The 23,182-nt window shown below is 44.3% G+C and overlaps 1 protein-coding gene across 1 annotated transcript in view; it reads left to right on the top strand.

Moving 5' to 3' along the window:
* The window catches only part of SLC7A10 (solute carrier family 7 member 10), a 44,925-nt gene that overhangs the window by 12,753 nt on the left and 8,990 nt on the right, over positions 1 to 23,182 (top strand). The window contains exons 2-4 of the mRNA XM_086468908.1: positions 14,903 to 15,107; positions 21,738 to 21,889; positions 22,661 to 22,786. Of these exons, the coding sequence (XP_086325034.1) occupies positions 14,903 to 15,107; positions 21,738 to 21,889; positions 22,661 to 22,786 (483 nt within the window). The remainder of the gene's footprint in view (positions 1 to 14,902; positions 15,108 to 21,737; positions 21,890 to 22,660; positions 22,787 to 23,182) is intronic.

Genomic DNA, 23,182 nt, shown 5'->3' with positions numbered 1-23,182 from the left:
TGGTCAAAAAATTGACGAATTGGCCCAAGTACTTTTTCAGGGCTCATCTTTGTGGGATCAGAGCAGGAGGTGTAAAACCCGGTAATTTGAGAGAAAAACAGAGATGAGAGTGGGAATTAAGTTTTGCCTTATTTACAGTTGAGCAAAGCAGTTCAAGCTGTGTCTTTTCTCCAGACCTGCTGATTCCTGTCCCCTTGTGTCTCTTTACTGCTGCGGACCCCTGGGGCAAACACAGCTCACGTACTGGTAGCCACAGCTGAGGGTTGAAAGGGCACCAATGCACACAAGCAAAGTTTTTAGTTCTCAAGGAATAACATTTTTCCCAGCAAAAAGCTGCGGATTGATGCTGTGCAAGGTAAGCAGGGAGGTGCAGCAGTGGCTGGGGAGCAGGGTGGGGGTCAGGGGGAAGGTGCCAGCTTCCAGGCTGGTTTCTTCCCACTAGAGCCTAGACTCGTCTAAGAAAAAAGATCCTTCTGTGCACTTGTAGTAGTGTACCGTGTGACTTGAAATTGCATACTGCCATTCTATTGCATCTTTCATTAGGCAAATGATGCTACTTCCAAAAGGACTGACAGCTTTCAGGAATGAACAGGAAGAGCCTTTCCCACTGGACAACAGTTGCTGATAAAGTTTCCAGACTATTCGAGTAATCTGTTGACTGTGGTCAGCCACAATGAGCAAGAACAGAGATAGGGGAAGGGAAAAAAACCAAAAAAACCCAAAAAACCCACAACAAAAAACCCCACCAAATTGACCAAATTGTACTTCAAAGGTGGTGTGAGGGTCCCTGCCATTGGAATGAGTAGGGCTGAAGAATCTGGGCTGGCAAAAAGATGAATCTGGCATACTGTCCTTGTCTGACCCACAGCATTCCTCAACACAGCTGAACTCTTTGGCTGTCATTAAAGCTAGGTTGGGGAGCTTTAGAGTAGCATTTTGTAATTGCTTTTCTTCTTGATAAATACTGAAAATCATTGCAGGTGCAGAGGGCACATGAGAGCCATCCCAGAGGCACAGCTGTCACTTGTGGGATTTCTCTGCCAAGGGACAAACATTAAGTCAGCTGCATGGGCTGGCATCTGCTTCTTAAGCCGCTGCGGGGGGGGATCTTGCTCCACTATCAGTTGCTTTCCTTAATTCAGCATTTATCTGGTAGTAATCAGTCACAGTGCTCTAGAGAAGACCCCCACCTCCTCCAGTGTGCATGCAGGGCAGGGCATTAGGAACATTTGTACATCAGGGGATTTGATGACACGCTTCTGCTCTTTGCAGGTGAAATTCCAAGTCAGGATATTGAGGTCCAGAGAGCACAGAAAACAGACGTCGGACAGATAACAAGGGCTAATACAACGTAAAGCTGCATTATTTATAGAGAGCAATGTGCAGTGCTGCACTTTCTTACCAGAGCAACCCAGGGTTTAGGAACATTAGAGGGGTTTCATCTACATCCCTCTTAGAGCACCACAGTAGGTTTGGCATTCAGTTTCTCTCTGGCAATTAGTGGAAAGGTTGAAGCCTTCCCTAACACCACAGGAGAGCTTGGCTTCAAGGGTCACAGTGCTGAAGTCCCACAGTCAAGGGGGTAGTTTGAGGCCCTGTTCCCCGCAGCCCCCAGTGCTGCTGTCAGTGGTGATGCAGCGGCACCCACCAAAAAGAACTGCTCCACAGCTCTCTATTGGGATCCCCTCATCTTCACCTGACAGCACTGCCCTGCCATAAACCCTACTCGAGGTACCTGGTGCCAGGGAAGAAAGCAGAAAAGGAAGGTGCAATATGAAGCTCAGCAAAGGTGGCTGGTAGTAATCCCCACCTGGACACACAGCCTTACTACTACCTATGCTGCTTTCAGTGTGGCAGCATGCTAGACCTCGCTCAGTGTTACTCCTTTGAGAAAATCACAAGGAAAATACCTCCTAGTCCTTAGAAGAAGTTTTTTCCCAGTGTTTCTGCCTTATCTGTGGTATTCATTGCAGCATATAGAGAAGGGCACGGGAGGCTGAGGTTTGCTCTCTGTGGTAATGAAATGCAGCCCACATACCCCAACACTGGCAAGAGAAAAGGAGAACAAGTCAGAAGTTAAGGAAGTAGAGAAATCAGACCAAGTACAAGAGTCAGAACAGAGGAGCAGGAAATAAAGTAGTGGACTGTGTGCCTGAAAAGAGCAGACAGAGCCTGCAGCTGGTGAAAGGATTAGCAGAATAAAAGGGAGTTTTCAATTTAGAGCAACAACAAAAATGCTATCATACAAGCTTTTACTTCTCCTTTGATATGAACACATTGCAGCAGCGTTACTCAAATAAAACAGAATAAAACCATGCACTAGTAGACATCTGACTTCTTTATTATTTCACATGCTCCAAAGAGGCCTGATTCCCCCCACATCTCCTCGCCACCTATCTACCTTAGTGCAGGTCTCTTATTGTCCTCTGTACACGTCATCTAAGTGATCAGACTCCAGTGTGGGAAGGCATTACACAGGTGGGACCAGCACTGACTGAAAGGGACAGCCATGCCTCCTTCCAGTTGCTCATCTGGGCCCTGCAATTCTGAACACACAGATTTGTAAATTAATCTGTCATACCCAGTGTATGCCCATGTGCATACTTGGGAGAGCTCTTGAATGATGCCTGCAAGCCAGAGAATCAGATCAGGGTTTCCAGTGCCGGTTTTGGTTAAGGGAGCATTTGCATTTTACTCGAAGTACTATGTTGGTAATGTATCTTTTGCAGTGAGGTCTCTACAGTACAGATGTGCCCTTCCTACAAGTACAGTCAGCACCTGCCAATGTAACTTCCTTTGAATGTATTCAGGTGGCAGATTATTTTGTGAGAGTCACATTACCGAAACAGAGGCTTTAAAGCTTTCTTGATGAAGTTTCTCTTCGTTAGCCTTCTTCTGTAGAAGAAAAGCAATTGAGAAATTACAACTAATTTTACAAAGAAGAGAGAAAAGAGCATCCCCTTTTAGAAAGGCAGACATTTTAAACCACCACATTTTCTGGTTTTCAACTACTGGGTATGTTGGCAGAGGTTGGGCTACTAACAGTCTGAGCATGGTGAGCCTCATACGGTTTAGCTGAAGGGCCAGGCTTCAGCTAAACAGTGAAGTACTGCAGTCCCATAAACACACCTTGCAGGTTTTGCAAGTACTGCTTTTCCTCTAAGGCTGCTTTCCACTGCTAGCGGAAAGTGATTCCAAACTGTCATTATTACACGGTTTATACACCTTAAGCCAGAGCCAAATGTGCACCTTACTACTTTTAAAGAACTTTTCGAATGGCCTCAGCTATAGTGAAGGTCCTGGGAAGACTGAGGTTAGCAATTCTCACAGATTTCCTTTGATTGCTCTTCTCTAGGTTGTGAATTTTTCATCTAATGGCAGCAGAGCTGCCTAACACAGCCCAAAATCACCACCATGCAGCCTTCACATACAAGTAGTATCCACTTGCTAGTTCTGCTCATCAGGGTTCTTTGCAATTTAATCAGTCTTACGTTTTCTTAAAATATCAAAGACAACAAGAAAACAGAGGTTCTTCTCTCTCAAGGGAAAAATACATGCCATCGTCTTGCAAACAGGTTGATTACAGTAACACTGGGGGAAACAACAAACCAAAAATGTGACAGCCACAATAATACTCCCTAAAATTGAGGTTAAAGCTGATATTCCATCCTCACTGCAGCTCCCTGAGTTAGCCAGATAAAAGACGCTTTTAATCCCTGATGTTTCCCAGCTGATGGCACTGCTTGATTTTGCCTTTTCCCTGCCGTTTGTGAGCTCGGTCCAGCAGCGGGGACCGGCCCAGGCCATGGCGGTGGCCGTGGTGGTGGCCATGGCTGGGCGAGGCCCGGCCCGGCCAGCAGAGGGCGGGCGGGTGGGGCGGGGGGGCGGGGCTGCCGGCCATCTGGCCCCACGTGCCAGAGGAAAGGGGAAGGGGCGGACACCCGAGCGTGTTTCTTTGGGGTTTTACGCTCGGTAAAGGATTGTTGTTTGTTGGGTTTTCTTAAGTGAAACAGTTCTGCGGGAAACTCGAGCCTGGCTTATTAAATACTCTAGTCAGTAAAAGGCAAGCACCCTCCTTTTGAGGAGGATGCGGTTTATTTTAATCTATAGCTACTAAATTTTAATAGCTAAATATTACGATGATTGACAAATCTCCATAGTACCTTATGCTATAGCAAAATCTAACCCTAGTACTAAAACAGACTATTGCTCCCTCTGTAAGACCACATCAGCCATTATTAGTGAAGTTATGCCTGAAATATTTCATTTCCTTTACTCAGTTTTCTGTTCTGCCTATGCCTTCATTGTTACAAAAACTTGGTTCTTTAAGTCCTCAAGGTCTACACCTGTATTTTAGTGCTCAAAAGGCAAATATCTTCTTTATCAGTCTATGACAAGTTAAAGAAAATACTTTTGTCAGTATTGTAAGTAGCCTGATTTTTAAAATCTTTAAAGTTGGGTGTAGCATAATCAGATTATAAATTCTTAACCCACTAAAATCCACTTGGAATGCTGGAATTGCACTTTATAATGACTGGTCATGTTCTTACTTGCTAGGAATTTTAACATAAATATTTGAACTAAAGTCAGATTATAAGATCATTTAATTTTGTTAAATACCAATCCCTGTAGACATTAAATTGTCGCCGTTATTTTTATAGCCATTTTTCTTTTGCAAGCGCATTAGCAGAGGAGCTATAATTCATTTTCCACTAGTAGAGTAGTTACATTTTTTACTCGCATATGGAGTTGAATGGCTATTATTTTAATGCCAGGTTCTATAGATTCTTTTATTCTCCACCCATTCTTTATTAAGAGTTTTCTGAATGCTATTTACAACGAAATTCAAGGCCATTACACGAAATATCTAAAACACTGCCACATAGTCTAAATTGATACCTGACTAGAGGTTAAGAAAAAGCACTTGGAGTGTTTGCTGGTTTTAATTCAGCAGAGTCCCTGTAGCCTAGTAATTTTTTAGGCCTGACTGCTTTGTTGATTCAGAACTTCATTTACCCTTTTTATTTTAATTGGGGGCGGCACTTTTAATCTCTTGTATTAAATGCTACACTTCAGTTAATAAGCTGGAGAGGAGCAGGGCAAAGGCTGAGCAGCACCTTGCACCCGTCCATCCCATTAAGTGCTGTGGCACAACTTCAGTGCATGGCAGCCATCATGCTCCCAGCACTGCCGGCACGTGGGTCAGAGCCCAAGGTCAGCAAGGGCAAAGAGTGGCAAGTTTATTTACTGTAAATAAATAAAGCCATTGAGACTGCCTGTGCTGCCACAAGATTTCTGGTTAGCACCAAAATTATGAGCTACACATTTTACTTCTTGGCTGATTTTGTAGGTGTGTCGTGCCATGAGTTCACAAACATACTGTGACAATCAAAACTGGTCATTAATGTCCTCAATTAGAAGTGCTTAACTCCTGAGAGCCAGTTAGTAACTGACAGTTAGCTGGGCTGGAGGCTGCTTAGTTTAGCAGTTTTCTGTTCAATAAATATATAAATAAATATCCACAATGAGTGGATAGCCACGTCATTATTGAAATAATCCACCTCATTTAATTTGGATTTAAACAATTAGTAAAGCACAATTCTTTTGACTAAGCTTTTGTTGTTGTTGTTAAACAGTAAGCTCAAATTTTTACAATATTTCATACGCAAATAAGATATATTTATTTATTAACTCCCAGGCAGGATGTAAAGCTTCAGCATTTGTTTGTAAGATACCTTTTTTTAAACAATGACACAGCCTGTCATCCTGTTGGCCTGAACAATGTCTACTTAGATGTGGGAGACCTGAGAGGGTGGGTAGACTTTTGATTATTCTTCTGTTCACAGCTGTCAGTGAAAACTGTCTGTATCTGCTGTTGAGGATACAATATACAAATATATCAAAAGAAAGCTGTGACTGAAACCAGGTTGGTCTCAAACTTTTAATTTAAAAAAAAAAAAAAACAAACAGAAACAAAAAAAACCCCAAACCTCGTTTTCTACAGCTTCATAAAAAAGCAACAGGTAATGGCTTACATTCCTCACACTGGCACAGAGAAAGGATGCTGGTCTTGGCCTTCATAGCCAAGATACCCAGACACAGACTGTCTGTTACAACTGTGGCAATGAAACACCCAATACACATTTGGGGATATAATCCTTGATGATGCTGACTGATGTGTTTGACTACTGCCATACTAATTCCTACCCTGATTGAATAAGCATGGGACGCACCTCTGCAATGATGCTGAAGGAAGCAGGACACCCGGGTAGCGCAGGCTTTCCCTATGCCAGCGCTACCTGCCAGAGGCTGCCTTTGAACATCGCATCTCCCCACTGCATTACCTGCAGCGTGCCGCCGAGTGCTGCATGACCCCCCTTGAGCTTTGGATTACCATTTCCCGAGGACAATAAACAGCACTCGATGAAAGCAGGAGTCTGGCAGAGTTTATGCTCATGGACCATACATAGTTTTTCAGGAACATTGCTCGCTGTAATACTTCACTGAACACCTAGTCATGAAGCAGTTTACCTGACTGTGGCAAAAAAAAAAAAAAAAAAAAGTGCAGAATTTCTTTGTTAATATTTCACTTTATAGGGGAAAGAGCTGCTTAGACGAATTTCCAGTCCGTATTACAGACCCATTCAGAATTTCAGATGTACAACAGATCTTTAAAGAAATGCACAAGCACGAGTGATATTTTTCTTTGCTAACCACACAGGAAATTGCTTAGTTTTATCAGAAATATGGTCTCTAAATACAGTCATTAAGGCCATTCCTAAAGAACTGCTGAATACTTTCAACAGGCTGCACGATCCATTATTTTTAGAGTCCGTGTGGATTGTGTGCTGCAGATAAATAAAAGATGCCCTAAGGACTTTGTATGCTAAGTGAGTACGCAAAGTATTATCAGGTCCCTTCATTTTCTGGTGAGCATGGTGATACTTAGCATTTTCTTTCAAAGTGCAGTTCTTTAAGTGTTTTAATGAGAATTCAGCTTTGTTTAAAAGATGAGTTTCAACTCCCATAGTTCCATTGAAAAACATCAAAATCTGACCCCAAATGCACTCTCATAGTTCAAAAGCCAGAGATGTTTCAGTAAAGCCCCATGCCCTAATTTTCAGGTTGGTACCATGATTCCTGAATGGTTTAGCTCTACATGAGGCGCTGACCTACAATAAAAACTGCACACTGCATGTGTGAGTGACTGGTCTGGGAAACCCATCCCAGGGACAGGTCTTAGCATCAAAATTACGTACACAAAAGATCCCAAATGTAAGTAGATAAAGGACTGGAAATTTAAAACGATGGCGGTTTTGGCATTCTGTTTGGCAAAAACCTGGTGTGGGACCCACTTCCACTAAGTTGGTGGAGATGGAGCAGGGCTAATAGGAGAGACTGCTCACTTCACACAGAGTTCACTGCCATGTTACAATAGCTGGGTTGGGTTTGTCCGACCTCTAGCGGGCTTGGTGCCACCAGCAAGTGCACTGGGTCGCAGCCACGCTGGCCATTTGGGCTGTGAGTGCAGCTCACAGAGGACAGGCTGAGCTCCTGAGTCTTGGATAAAGCTCCCCGGCAGAAGGTTACAGTATTGCATACAAAGTGCAGCCGGCGAAAGATTTGTTCAGTATTGAAAAAGCATAAATTCCTGTATCATAGGATTTTTTTTCTTTTATTATCTGCATCCAATTGTCTCACCATAGTCAGTTGCCACTATATGCACTCTTTCCCATACACAGCACAATATTTTGTTATATCTAGGTGTTTGTTGCCTCTTTTTTCCCCCCATTCACAGTAATGCTTGAAGCGTTAGTATTCCGTGAGCACGTCAGCTTCTGTTTAAAAACTATGTTCCTAACCCTCATGAGTTGTTTTAGAAAATTGTCAAAATCTGAACCATGAAGCCTTAAAAAAAAAAAAACCTACAAAACATAGAAGACAAGTAAAATAGCCTGGAATATGTCACTTCTAATACTTTATCAGTGTCATGAAGGGGGAGGGGGGGGGGGAATGGGATGGGTTTTGAGTTTTTTTGGACAAAGTTCCACATCCTAGGAAAATATGAAATGGTAAAAAAGAAAAAGAAAAAAGAAGGAAGACATGGCTGTGTCTTTTCACCTCTCCAGTCAAGTAACACAACCAGCAGCGCTGCACAGCTGAGCAAGAGCACCCCAAAGTCTTAATGAATGTGTGCAACTAGCAATGAAGGAGCATATCACACAAGGTGTCTCTGGCAGTCCTGCCAGGGTCATCTTTTCACACCAATGAGCAGCTCCTGAGCAATTTTATGGGCCAATTTCTCCAAGTTAAGAACAAAAATGCTTTTTTTTTTTTAACATCAAGCAGGCATAGCTGTGAGGTCTACCTTTCTCCCCATCGCAAAACCTTGTTATTATGAATAAGTAAAAAAATAAATTCACAGAATTTGTCAAGTTCAAGGCTCTCAAATATCTGTTTTACAAACTCTCAACTGACTAGAGCAGAAAGAAGATTTCGTTCCAGAGGTCAGTATTTTTGCAGGATGTCTTTTCAAGGCTCGTTGGTGCTACACAATACAATGCTGGGTTGAGGACACCTTCTGTTCTGCAGAAAACTAATACTTGTTTAAGTTTAGGAATACGAGACAGATGAGCAAGTGAGTTGTTATTATTATTATTATTATTATTATTATTATTATTATTATTATTAAGAGAAATGTTTTCACATGCCAAGGAAGCAGGCTTGGGCCAGCAGACAGACAAACTCAAGGTCATCGTCCCACTCTCCCCCTTTGACACACTTCACCTGCCCTGTTTCATGTGGCTCTATCTCTCTCCATCCTCCACTTCTATGGATGGTATAACGCATTTAGCATCGGCGGTGGGCTTGGGGCACACGGCACCACAACATAAGTAAGGATTTACCTTGCCCAAGCAATTGTGCTGTGTGAATGCATCAGCACCTCCTGGAGGTGGCAAGAACATCACCCACGTGGGAAGCTTGTAATCTAGCACGTTTAGATGAGGTGCTGTTTACTATATTACTTAGTACTGATTTGTTGGGATTGGTCAAACAGCTTCCAGTAACTGGCTCATACCTCCCAGGCAGGGTTAAGGCTGTATTGTTACCAACAAGAAAAAAAAAAAAAATATATATATATATACACATACATAGTTCTAGACAGCCTATTCTGTATTATATTTGTAAGATATGTCCATGGCATGAACATAAGAAATTCAAACATTAGTTTCCTTTTGGTTCAAAGAAGTAGTTTTGTAGCAAAAAACTCTAGTAGAGGCCATGAAGGAGCAGAGACAGTGGCTGTTTTACAAGAAGTAATTCATTTTTTCCATATCTTCACATCTTAGAAGAAAAAATAAATGCAGCGAGTATGAGGAGTACCAACACCAGTGAAGCTGAAACAATTTATCCCCGACATGGTGAGCACAGTAATGACAATCTCCCTGAACAGCACAGCCAATTTCTTTCTTGCTTCAGGGTGGCTCACCAAATTCCCTCCAGTTCCTGCTGACCGAGGCTTGCTTTGAAATACCTATTAGTAGGTAAAGCATCTGCTTTACTTGCTAAGTCTTCTGGCCTAAGAACTTCTGCTAAGGAACACGAGACCTCCTGAAAACCCGCTTCTCATCAGGTGCTTTCTGACATCTCATCTTCTTGGAGCATTTCGGTATCATCGCCATACCTGTTTGTAAACATGTCGTATGCCAAGTGAAGTGAAGGTACTTCCCAGGCACATTTACCACATTCATGGCAGGTTTCCATAAGAACATTTTGTTTTCAGAAGGGCCGTAGCACTTTCACTCCCGCCGAGGTGGCTTTCGCACATGCTGCAAGAATTACATACTAGGAAATCCACAATGAGTTTGGAAGAGAATTTTGCCTTATCATATATTCATTCATGAAGGACATTAGATTTTTTTAAAATATGATCAACTGCTTAAAAAAAAAAAAAATCCTGTGTATGTTCATATGAAAGGACCATCCATAAGCTGCCTGTTCCTTCTTGTCCTGCTCCTTCAGGTAGCTGCACCCAGAAAGCATTGTCCATAAACAAAAAGAGTACTGGCTATTTCCAGCTCAATACAGACTTGCACATGAGGAGGACTGCTCTGGCAGTCTTGCTGTAACAGGAAGGTGTCACTCTAAGCCTTGCTGTGCCACGGACACCTCCTCCCTGCAGCAGTCTGGGTTTGAGTAACAGCCCCACTGCCAATGCCCCTCGCTGCCCATCACCCAGGCTGCCGGGGATGAGCAACATCCTTTCTCAGAGATGGGAACCTGAAGCACAGAGAGATTCAGGGCTTTGACAATGCAAAGTGCAAGCACGTGAAAATCACAGACTATCTGTCTACGCATTTAGACTGCATTTTATCACTGCTGTGCCAGACGGCTGCCGCCACCTTATCTCTGCGGTTACACCTCACCAGGACTCGTCTCTCTCTTCCCTGGGTCCATCATAGCATGGCCTGATCACACTGCTTCCCGCGGTGCTGCTGCCACTTCTCTCCCTGTTTCCCTACCCTTCCCAGCCCACCAGCAGGCCTGCCCATCACACCGAAGCAGCTGAGCAGGTACAGAAAGCCAGGTGTGCAGTCAGCTCTCACCCCCTCAACAGCGTGAAAGCCACAGTGGTGCCCAGGGGTCACCCCATCAGCCCCACACAGCACAGGTCTATAGCGTGGTGTCTCTGCAATGTTGCGCATCAGCTTGGAGATTTTCTGGATTTCTTGTCTGTTGCCAGTTTGGGAGATGCCATGCTGTGTTTGGATTTTATCCGTTCTCCATGTACTGACACAATAAAAAGCTGACACAAAGCGTGTGGGTGGAAGCTCACACAGAGAGCTTGCTGAAGGATGGGTATTTGCATCTGCTTTTTGCTGCCAAAAATAGCAGCAAACTTGAGCTAAGGTGAAAGAGAGCACCGAGCAGGAGGAGACTGCGTGAGAGGAGCTGGGGGACTCATTTATGGGCTATTCCGTCTTTGGGCAATTCCTGTTTGTTCCGTACTGCCAGAAAGGAATATTGTCCCATCTCAAAAAGGCAATTAAAACCTACAGAACTATTGTGGTAAAAAGCAGTATGTCTGAAGTTCAGCATGCTTCTCAAAATACCACTGGCTCTTTCCAAAATTGCAGTATTTTCAGGTACATTGACCTGTGAAAAATAGAGACACGTAAGTATCTATGCTGGCAGGTAGCAGTTAATTTTTAAGGATCCTTTAGAACTTAAGGCCTTCCTCCATATGTGTGAGTATAACTGTTATAACTGCAGCACACAGCAGCACCAAAGACTGTCAAGACAGTTTTTTAAACTCCTAAGGCAGGTATTTCCTTTTCAGCTTAAATTCAAGATTTGTTACAGTTCTTGAACAGGGCACAAGCAGTCTTCCAGAAAAGCTTGTTTGTTTTAAATATGTTGCAATGCTTCAGCCAGCAGGAGAAACTATCACCAAAAAGCCCCATAAATTTTATCAAGTATTATGTATGCTTAGCAATACATTAACTTCTCATATATCTTCTTGAAAGATTTCACCACTCCACTCCAACCATGTAACTTCCCAGTAGGGAAGACCCAGAACAAATCTATTAGAGCTATGAATAATATTGTGTGTCTCATTTGCAACAAAACCCATTCTTCAGCTGCCATGATTAATGCTGTAGCAGTGCTTAGGGCTCCCTGTGCTAGTTCAGCTAAGGGATAGCTATATTTAATTTTACTGTTATTCTATTATGATCTAGCTTTGATAACATCTACATCCCTCATCTGATTTTTTTTTTTAAAAAAAAACCATAGAAAGTGCTTCTGGTCCTGGTGGCTTTCCATCCCAGCTGCATCAGAAGGTCACAGGTGGGAGATGCCTCAGTCATTCCCAGGGACTCCCTCCACAACTTAAGATTTTAACACTGCCAAGATTTTCCTGAGCTCTATCCTTGATCTCCTCCACCACCATTTAAACAATTTATTTCTGGGTTAACCTTATCTGTGCATTAAAAAAGCAGCCCATGCACACAGAAAAAAAATTTATTCCTTACAAGTATTGTCTGTATATTTGCAGACTTGTCTTCTCTTGTTCAGCTCCTCTTCAGGGTAAACTCCCATCCCTCATATCATATTTTACAGCCTCTGGACTGGGAGCTGCAGAGCCCAACCTGGCCACCAGCTCCAGAGGTGAAGGAGGGAGGAGCGTGGGCAGGCAGGGCTGGCTGTTCCCTTTCCCTTGCTCCCACCCATCTTACACTTTCCCATTTTTCTGTACATGAGCCATGATGCTGAAGTGGCATCCCTGCACCCAGGGCCCTTCTTTGGGGTGAAGGGAAGGGATTTCCACAGCTGTCCCCCATGCCAAAAGAAGCATTTAAAATAGCCTTCGAGCCAACCTGTAATCGGTTTCCTTGCACTTGCAGCTCCTTCCTGGCTACACCCCACACACACACACACACCCCCCCGCTGCCTGGCACTTCGCCACTTTTTAAGCGAGACCCCTCAGGGTGGTCCCAGCCCTTGCACAGCACTGCACCCATCTGCAGACGACAGTGTCAGATGTAGCGGGCGGGTCACCCGTGTCACTGGTACAGAGGCACCCCATGGGTCGTGCTCCAAAAAACAAAAGTGTCCTCTGCAGGGGAGCACTGAAGAACAGGTTGAGCACTGGCCGCAGAGCCAGACCAGACAGCTACAGAAGTTGCTTGCTGAGCCCTTTAACAATACCCTAACAAATCTTTTTTCTTTTTATGTGGCTTTCAGGGACAATATAAGACTTAATAATGTTGCTTTAAAGGCATTATCAAAATCTAGGTGCTATTCAGTATATTTCCTAAAATGGCAGCTGTGACTCTCAACTTTCATCTAAAAAGAAAATTACTCTGAGCTGCTCATGCCCATGGAAGGACTTTTACACAGGCGAACATGGCCAGCCACAAAGCCTACAAATTATAATGAAAAGTTGAAAAAAGATTTTTTTCAACATGATGCCTTTTAAAACCGATTTTGCAACTTGTGGGGGGCCTGCATCTGTTTCTTTAATCTGTACCAATATTTCCTTGCTGCCGTGCTTGCATAGCTTTACTTGAAGCCGCCACATTGCAGATTGAGCTGCCTGGGTGTACTTCATGACGTGGTTCAGTTGCAGTATTGAAAAGCCAGCTTTTACACCTGACACAGCCCTTGTATGTTAGCAGTGCCCTTTCACAAGCTGACATACCAGCAAACAGGAAAGGCACAGTACACGTCCCACCACCTCATCCCAAGAATTTATCTTTTTTTTATTGCATTACATATTATTGTATTTATTTAGATTCTCTGGTTTGCCATTACAGTGCTATACTAACACTTTAATATTCAGGGAGTTGCTTCACCTGTGGCAAGACCCTCATGCCACAAGCAGCCCATTGCTCCAAGAAGCTCAAAACCATCTGGGCAATCCAGCAGGGATTTGGCAGCAGCAGGGCTGTCCCCACAGCCTCTGACCCTCCCACTCTTGGCAGGAAGCTGCCACCTGCTTATGAGTTGCCAGGGTTGTGTATTTTCTACCTTAATTTCATTTCAAACCACAGTTGTGTGCTACAGACACACAACTACGTACAAGCACAACCAGGGCAGATGAGCTGGATGAGCAGCAATTCCAGAAGCCGCTTTAAGAAATGCGAGGACAGAATTGAAGCCAAACACAGCAAAATTTGGCATAACTGGATATGTTTAGGGAGCTTGCTATACACTGTGAACTGAAAAGCATTTATAAAGCAGAGGGGAGGAAGAGAGATTAGATTTGATGACATAATAGGTTCAAAGGCTGCAGGGTAGCTGGTTAGGTATCTGTCAATACCTCGGTAATGAGCGGTACCTAATATTTTATTTTTGTCTCTACTCTAAGAAATGCTGTCAAAAGCATAGGCTGAAACTCAGCTCTGTCAGTGAGGATTTTACCACTAACTCATAAAAGAAGAAAGCCCTTAGCAGAGGCCTACAACAGCAGGGTCTTCACATCCTTTTGGAAAGAGTGCTATTTAGGTATTGCTCAAAAAGTCCCAAGCCTGACAAGAACCTCTTCTTCCAAACCATGAGCAGCTACGAGGCACATCTTGCAGAGTGGTTCCCACTGGCCTGGGAGGGCAACCATGCCCCGGCCCCACACAAACAAACAGCATCTCTGATACCCAGCACTCCCTTTCTATGCCCAGTACTACAGTGGCTCACATACTAATCAAACAAAATTAGTAGGACAAAGTCCACATAGTCCAGTATTTTGGTCACCCCACAGTATCCCTTTAAAAAAAATCTATGGGTGATGACTAGGCAGCACAGGTATTGCAAATATAAAACATTAATTAATTTCTAATATTTGAGATTTTGAGATGACTTTTCAAGCATAACCTTAAACCCGCCCTGGTGGCAAGAGCACCCCTTGCCCCTACATTATAGATAATGCTACAGGGTGTGGTTTTTTGACCTCTCAGCCCCCCTGAAAATGGGCATTTTCTTGTTTAGATTCCACTCAGGAAGAGATGAAAATCTTCATTATAAAGATGCTTCTAACTCCTTTCAATAAATTAGTTGGGCATGATGAGTGACAGCAGGCAGTTGTGCAAGCTGTCTGAGTTCGTGCCACAAAACCACTAGTTGCAAACACAGATGTTCACCTGAGTCTTACCAGGCTTCAGCAGAGCTGAGCACACACTTACCGTCCTCGATTGCTGATAAACAGCAGAGCCTTCCTCAGGGCATAATCAGGTAAAATACAGTCATGCAAAATCTGGATGAGGAGGGTTTGAGGGGGCGTTCTTGTTTGGTTGGGTGGGGGCTGTGGGTTTGTTTGCCTTTTTTTTTTTTAATTAAAAAAAAGAAAATAAAAGTGCATTTCTTGCTTTCTTTTACCTCACAGCAAACCTTTTGTCCTTTCCAGGTAATATCATTGGTTCTGGGATCTTTATTTCGCCAAAAGGAGTTTTGGAGCACACCGGCTCGGTGGGACTCGCTCTCATTATTTGGGTGCTTGGAGGCGGGGTGGCTGCCCTTGGCTCGCTATGTTATGCTGAACTGGGAGTCACTATCCCCAAATCAGGAGGGGATTATTCCTACGTCACAGAGATTTTTGGTGGGTTAGCTGGGTAAGTACCCTATGTCTATAAAGTAATTTGAAAACATATTTATATTAAGAATTTTGCATGGAAGAGACATCTGACTTGGAAGAGACAGGGAGCATTTGTCAATAAAATGCTTTTGCAAACTCATTCTTTCTGTTCTTTAGAGATACCAAATCGCCCCTATGCAGAGCTCCTGGTGCTGTCTTCCAAGGGAAGGCGACAGATGCTTTCACTTCCCTCTATGACTCAATAAAGTCTGTGACAGGAAAGAACGATGCTGTAAATGATCCTGTGTCTAAGTGACATTCCTGTGTACCAGTCTTGAATGATCAGTACCTCATATTGAGGAGCTTCACGCATCAGGGAAGCCAGGCTGGAGTGAGTTACCATAAACCAAACCTGCTTGCAGTGCTGCTTCACTTACTGCAACTGTACAAAATAACAAGTGTTGTAAATACAAAGAGGGGGGAAATGCTAACTCAAGGAATGATTTCTTTTTAAAAATACCACTAACAGAGTAGTGTGGCTAAGGAAGGGACAAGTGAGAAGACGTTATCGTTTGTATTTGGCTGTATATTTTTTGTGTATTCAACAAAAAAAAATTAGACCATCAGCCTGTACTCACAGCTCACTACAGAAGCACCAAAACTTTCTGGCCAGCTCACTCATTTGCAAAAGGCCATGTCACATGTTGGTGCTTTATTTGTGAAACTAAGCATCGTAACTGCAAACTAGAGAAAGAAAAAGGAAAAAAATAAAAGAATAATCTTAATTGAGATGGAAAACAAGCTTGTAACAGTTGAACTGACTGCTGAGCTAGAGTAAATCAGCACAGGCCTAACATGGGCAGGCTGTCACCCCATCCCATGGGCTGTCCCCTTGCTCCTGCCTGCCTTGGCTCAGTGCCACCTGGGCACAGCCAGCATCTGAAAACACGCTAGGTGAAAAGGTAGTTTCCTGATGCTTGTCAGACTTAAGCCATCACCTTATATTAGTTCTCATGAAAGTCCATGTTTCTGCAGTCAGAGGAATTGCTCCTCTGAACACTGTCCCACTTTGCATAGAAAATTACACTGGCATTGCAGCATGGATTGAGGTAACAACAGCATTGGCTTGATTAACCAGAATCTCAACTTGTCTTCACTGAAGTTTATTCTCTCACTGGGGGCAGGAGCTGCACAGCAAAGCTCCTGCTCCCCCTGGGACACTGCAGGCAGTCAGCAGCCTGCCCCATCGCCTGCTCCCAGGAACGAGATCTGCAGGTGAGGACCATGAAAACGAAATAGCATAAAACTGCACAAGCGGTCACAAGTGCTATCCTGGGAATATTGCTCTGAGGGAGGCCAGAAGCTATCACAGTTTCACAAAACCAAGAGAGTTATACTTTCTAGGGGAGAAAAAGAAAGTAATTAGAAATAAAGTACAACTAAACCTGGCTTTGGTTGTTCCTCAGCTTACTCTGTGCCGTCTTCAGAGAGTTTGCATGGTAGCAGAAAGCACCAGGTTATGCAATTGCTGCAACAAACCACATGCCTGTTGACTGATCACTTCCCAGCATTTACGTGGCGACAGAGCAATGCTCTTGCCTCCCAAAGCAGGGAGCTCTCTGCTGTGGCAGCAGCTTGTTTGGTGTCCAGGCTTGCGATGCACAAGCAGTATCAAAAAAGCACAACCTTGTCACAGGAAGGGAAACAGTGCTCCCGTTCTAGCTTTGCAAAGAGACTTTACCTTTTCTCCCAAGAAAATAAACCATGTCATAAGCATGACAAAGGGTTGCCTTAGGCAAGAAGCCTTCAGGTAGGTTTTGGTGTAAAAAGGCAGGGCTCACTCGTGTTTTTCAGTAAAGCTGGGCTGGGATTGCACCCTGCTGCACTGTGCTGAGCCACAGCCTAAAGCCTGCAGCTTTGGGGAGCTCTCACTAGCACCTTAAGTTTTCCACTTTGGAAGTGCCCGTTCCCCTGCTGGCACTTGCACATGGGGCTCTGAGCTGAAAAGGGCCCTTCGGGAGCCTGCACTATGCCTCCCCGAGGGAAAGAACACTGCTTCTCCAAAAGTTAAATTTTCTCTTCTGATTTAATCCTTCTACAGCAAAGAATATTAAACTCAGCACACAAAGCTTTAGCACATCTGCCAAAGATTTTCCCAATGGCTGATCTGGATGGTTTCGTCTGTTCACGCGAAGAGGTTTGTTATAGGAGCACGTGCAGTACCCACCCAGACCACGACATTTCCTCTTCACTTCTGTTCTCTTGTCCCTGCCCCCCAAGATCCTCCCCATTTATTATGTTTTCCAGCATAGATATAAGGAACAAAGAACTACTATTTGATCATAACAGCCGTTGGAGTACTACATGCCCCAGCTTCTGTGTCTGGCAGTATTCACAGTTGGTTGCATAAATTTAAAAAAAAAAAAATAAAATCATAATCATAGTGATGCTAGCTGTGATGTAAGAAGGTGAATGGAATAAAAGAGAGAGAGGCAGGACAGGGCCATCTCCTGAGCTGGCAGAAGCTCTGGCTGAAGAGTAGCAGCCCTGCTCCGAGTCCAGCTAAAGGACGATGTGTGAAATGCTGCTGAAAGCAGTCATGATGGCAAAACTCAGCTGGAGGTGACCCTGCAGAAGAGGCACTCCCCAGAAGCTCTGGCCAGGGGAGAAGGAAGAAGCAAGGGAGGGCTCCTGTTGCACTGGGCTCTGGTCTGGTACAAGAGAGCAGACTACCCGCTTTCATCTTCATTTAGAAGTCGTCTTGGTTTTAAATAGCATTTGTGTATGAGCACAGTAACTGCTGAGAATGTGTCACATCCAGTGCTGCCGGCGCCATCTGAGCACAGTTCATCTCACGTGCATGTGGGCTTGCATGTCTGTACAGGTCATAAAAAGAACATTACCCAAAATAGTAAATAATAGTCTTAATATGTATTCTTGCAGAAGACAATTAATAAATTCAGCTTTATGAAAAACCCACTACTGCATTTCTGATAAACAGGACTTCTTCTGAATGCTCAGCAATAACATTGCAACTAACACAGATGCTTCACTAGCAGTGACTGATGACTGGATGTACAGCCTTACTAAAAATCAATAGTATTGAAGAGAGCAGAGAGCTCTAAGCCAAAGCTTTGATAAGTGTCACTCCAAACCGAAAGTAAAACATGCTTCAGATACGCTTCTATATTTCCTTTTTGTAGTTGTTGCAAAAATCTAAAGTCTCCAAAGGCAATAATTCTTTCAGCAATGTAGGATAGTATTGATAATATTCAATACTCCTCTGAGGAGTACAGGCACATCCCAAATAAGTGTTTGAGAAACAATTTCACCAAGTCCACTAGACTACTAGAGACCCAGATCAAACCACGCACTTAATTTCTTTCTACAGATGAGGAAATTAGTATGCAGATATATCTGCAAAAAATTCAGTTTTGGTCCAGGGATGACTGGCCTTTCCACATAAATGCCACACCTTCCCAAAAGCATCATGTCCCACCACAGACTGTCACTTATTCCCGTGTGTTTCTAAAATGGAGGGAGGGGAAATCTAATTAGAGACATTATCTAATGCACATGTACGTTGATGGGAGGATAGCCATTAACTTCAATGGACTCTGGATCAGACTCAACAACAAAAAACACAGCAGAGGCTATCCAGCTAGCAGCTGTTGATGCTCATTATGCACAACCATGATTTGCTCAGAATACAAGCAGGGAGGTTATTTTACCAGCCCTTTTGCCATCAGCACGTGCAGGAGCTCAGATTTCCCATGCAAACTCCAATGCTGGGGGCAGGGGATCACAAGAGCAGCTACATCTTCCTTTTTCTCTACATTGACCTGTCTCGAGCCTGTTTCCAAAGGCCTGATCACTTCTTAGTCAGCAATGAGAAGATTTAACTTCTCAGGTTCTTGCAGTGCTGCAAATTACTGAATAATTGTGAAAGCCTATCAGATAGGGTTCAGCTCCTGATACTCTCAGTGCCACAATGCAGCCCTCAGGGCAGTAATTCCCCCACTGTCCATTTTGCTATTTCAAGAGCCAGGCAAAGTAACTCCAGGTGTGCCATGATGACATGTCCCTGCTTCAAGCTGGACTTTGAGCTTCCAGCACTGGTTATGCTCCCCCTGCATGACTGCCCAGGGCAGAAAGCGCAGCCCCAGCCCTTCAGCTTGAAACCTCTATTTGTCAAATTGTGTGCACCGTGATAGCAAGGATACCTGAAACTCAGTTATGTCTGCAGGAAATTTCAGCCCCGTGTCACTTAAATTAATTATAGCTGATCTGGAACACTTGTTCTTTGCTAAGGAAATGGTACTCTTAACTCTTCCTACACAACAGATGATAAAAATTGGTGCTTTAAAAGCAAAGACTTCCTAGAAGACCAAAGAGTGTTGGGTAATCATATTGAGATTAACTCCTGCCTGCCAGCCACAGCAAATGCCACATCCCCATGACCAGCTTAACTCAAGAACAACCATCCCCAGCCGGCTGGGCCTCCGGCTTCTGATCCTGTCCCAGCAGCTGCCGACAGCACTGGGAGAGCAAGGCAAGCGCTCAGCAGTGCAGCCCCAACCCCAACAGCTAGATGTTCAGGGATGTGAATGTGATCTGAGTGACCAGTGTGGATACCTTTTCCTCAGATCCATGCTTTGGTTAAAACTTACTTGGAAAAACCAAGATAAAAGTGGGCCTGTATCTTAGGCAATCTTCCTTCTTATTTTAATGCCATCTCTTGTTTGAGCTTCCCATTTGACAGTGCAACTTTGTCACCCTCTGCTAAAATTCTGTATTTTCTTTAATTGGTGTTATCAGTCCTGCATGCATTTCAATTCAGCATGAAAAAAATTGACTGTCAGGAATCTATTGAATTATTAATGTTCCCATTAAACTGGATTCTACCCAATACCAACAGTAATGCACTTCATGTTACAACATAGAAGCCAGGGCCAATTTTGCCTGAAATACTGTTTTCAGAATCATTCTCCCCACTGAACATTTTTAGGAGAACACAGTTCTTGGCCTACAGAAATGGTATGGGCTAAGACAAACACAATAGGGAATTGCTGATGGCCTCTGCCTACCAACCCCCATGGCCCTGTGGGTGCAGCTCTGCCTGAGCCCTGCCAGCAGTGCTGCCAGGCACACGAAGCTGGAGCTCTGCAGGGGCAATGAGAACTGAACTTAACCTCATGGAGCACTGCCAGCATCTTAACCCCATCAGCAAATCATTACTGCAGTCTTTAAGTCATGTTTAGTCTTCAGTGGGGACCAGCTGGGTTAACTCCCCCAACAAGCAGGGTCTGCAGAGCTACCCCAAGCCAGGTACACCACCCACAGCACTGAATAGCACAAAGCAATTACTGGAGAAAACAGCTCTGAACCATGATACAAACATTAGAAATTTAAAAAAAAAAAAAAAAAAGACTCACACAACAAAATAAAGAGAAAGGAAAAAAAAAACCCTGAGTTTTAAAAACAAGAGTGCCATTTGGGAAGGTAACCAGCGTTTGCATCATACCAGTTTACCAAGTTAACTCTCTGGTTGTTAGTAAGAAAAAGGAAGCATCATATTGCCTCATACTTCTCAGAAACAACAAAGCAAAGTGAAGGATGGAACTGAGACACTCACCACCTCAACCCAAGAAGCACCCAGCAAACAGCACTTCTTCCCTTCGGGTTAAAGGCACCAAGAGGGATTCCCCCAGCTATGCCAGATTTAAGGGGCTGACAGCAGGCAGCATGCTGGGAGGGAGTAGCCTTTAAAAGAGCAACCCATGTAATCTAGAAATTATACTGTCTTATTTTGAAATATCATTTCCAATCCTCATTTGTGCTGGGCATCCCTGAACATTACATTTGTGCATGCATATGAATGAACTAATGTGTATGTATCTGTGTGTACACACATGGCAAGGATTTCACTTTCTTGCAATGACTACTTGTCATGACAAAAATAATAATACTTCAGATATTTTAAAACACTATCCAGATCCACTGCTGCTTTCATAAGATACATATTTTTTTTCCTTTTCCCAGAGTGAGAAACCAAAATATCTCACACTTTATATTTGCAAGGGTACTTCGTTCAGTGCAATCCCCTTCAGCCGCAGCTGGAGGCAGACAACCAGTCCGGCTGGATCCCAGCTGAGTGATCGCAGAATACTGCAGTGCTAAGCTGCCCCGACCCAGGTCACAGAGCCAACCTGAGCAGTGACAAGAAACTCCTCGATGACTGTCGGGGAGTTGGTGGCAGCACCAAGGGTGCAGCTTGGGGCCCTGCCAAAACCCTTCAGAGATGTCTTAAATGTAGGGACTGCTGTCTGCCGCGGTAACACATCAGCCCAACTGACAGAGCTGCTTTCGCTTTGACATACAGAGCTAAATCAAAGCGTGCCCACTGGGCATAATCCTCACTCTTCCATACATCTCTAAACTGTGCTTTGCTTAAAGATGTTTAATTTAAAATCCAGATTGTGCTGGGAAAATGGGAAAAGGGATGAGAAGAGGCACAACTAGGTGACTGTTAGGTGTGACCAGGACAAAGGTGCTCAGTCTTGATGCCTCAGGAGCCATCCCAAAGCACTGCACAGCCAAGCATGCATCGCCTCCTCCAGCACACCCACAGCACTGCTTTCTTGTGGTTTTTTTCTTGCCTTTTCAGGTTTCTGCTGCTGTGGAGCGCAGTGCTTATCATGTACCCGACTAGTCTGGCCGTCATTGCACTGACCTTCTCAAACTACGTCCTGCAGCCTGTCTTCCCTAACTGTATCCCCCCCTATAATGCCTCCAGGATCCTCTCCATGGTGTGTTTACGTGAGTATTTGCTTCTCATGCACACACAAAAGTTGACTCGGTTTTACATGAGACCACTCAAGGGGCTGCTCCAGCTGGGCTGGCGTCACGGCCGCAACCCAAAAGGCAAGCGGAGAGGTCCCAGGACAAGGCACTGTGACCAGTGTGGGATATTCAGGCCCAGGCCCTTACTGCTTGCCCACAGCAAGCACAGTGGGCTGGAGTGGGGCACAACGGCACTCCAGTCCCTGAGGGTCCCGGGGAAAGTGGCAGCAGGTGAGCTTGTGGGATGGAGCAGTGCTGTGCTCCCTGCAGAGCCATAGGTGCCCAGCACGGGTGACCCACCGGCATGGGTTACCCACCACCATTTGAGCCCTTCCTAGTCTTCTTTTGCATTCACAAATGTGAGCATGTAGGAAACACAGCACGGCACCAGCTCTGCATTAATTACTTATGGAGCCAGCAAAAGCAAAGCAGAGCTATGGGAACCGAAGACATTCACTGTTTCCATGAGGAGGCAGCAATCCCTGCACGTTGAGCACAACTCAGACACTTACCAGAGCTGAGGGGAGCCCCGGCAGCACCTGAGGGGGAAAGGCTGCTGGCTGCCAGGCATGCCCCTGCAGCTGGGAGTCTCCTAGGGAAAGGCAACAATCCTCCTCACCCTCACTCCCTGCCACTCTGGAGCTCCCCACGGGAACTTGCAGATCAGTCTGTGTTTTTCAATGCTTTGAATGCGTGTTCTTAATAAACATAATTTCATTTCACTGAATTCAGTCTTTTGCTCTCCAGTCCTCCTGACCTGGGTGAACAGCTCCAGCGTTCGATGGGCCACGCGCATTCAGGATATATTTACAGCAGGAAAACTCTTAGCCCTGGCCCTTATCATTATTGTGGGCTTCATACAGATCTTTAAAGGTACTCTGTGAGACAGCTCTAACACGGGTATGGTACTGTCAATTTTTCCCACTTACTGCACTGTTTCCTCCTTACAAAACAGCCCAAAGGAATGCTGAGTTTAGCTGATCTGCGGGGCTGTGTACTCACACAGCCATGGAAAGGATGGCACAAAAGAGAAATCAGCTGTATCCCCTTAAACAGTCCCTTTCCAGCCCACCTTGTTGGTTTTGATAGAATAAAGGAGGGCAGCTGAGGATGTTTTGGAGTAGCTACTGAAATTTTTTAATCTGTTATATGTTTCTTAAATTTCAAGTGCTCTGATTGTAAAATGAATAAGCGATGCCTTGCCCAGGGCAGGAAGACACCTGCTTCATTTTGGGCACTACTCCAATTTCCTACAAAAAGTCACTTATA

This window comes from Leptosomus discolor, chromosome 8 (genome assembly GCF_034619465.1).
Source record: "Leptosomus discolor isolate bLepDis1 chromosome 8, bLepDis1.hap2, whole genome shotgun sequence".
Lineage (NCBI taxonomy): Eukaryota > Metazoa > Chordata > Aves > Leptosomiformes > Leptosomidae > Leptosomus > Leptosomus discolor.
This window is presented reverse-complemented; position numbering and strand designations above follow the sequence as displayed.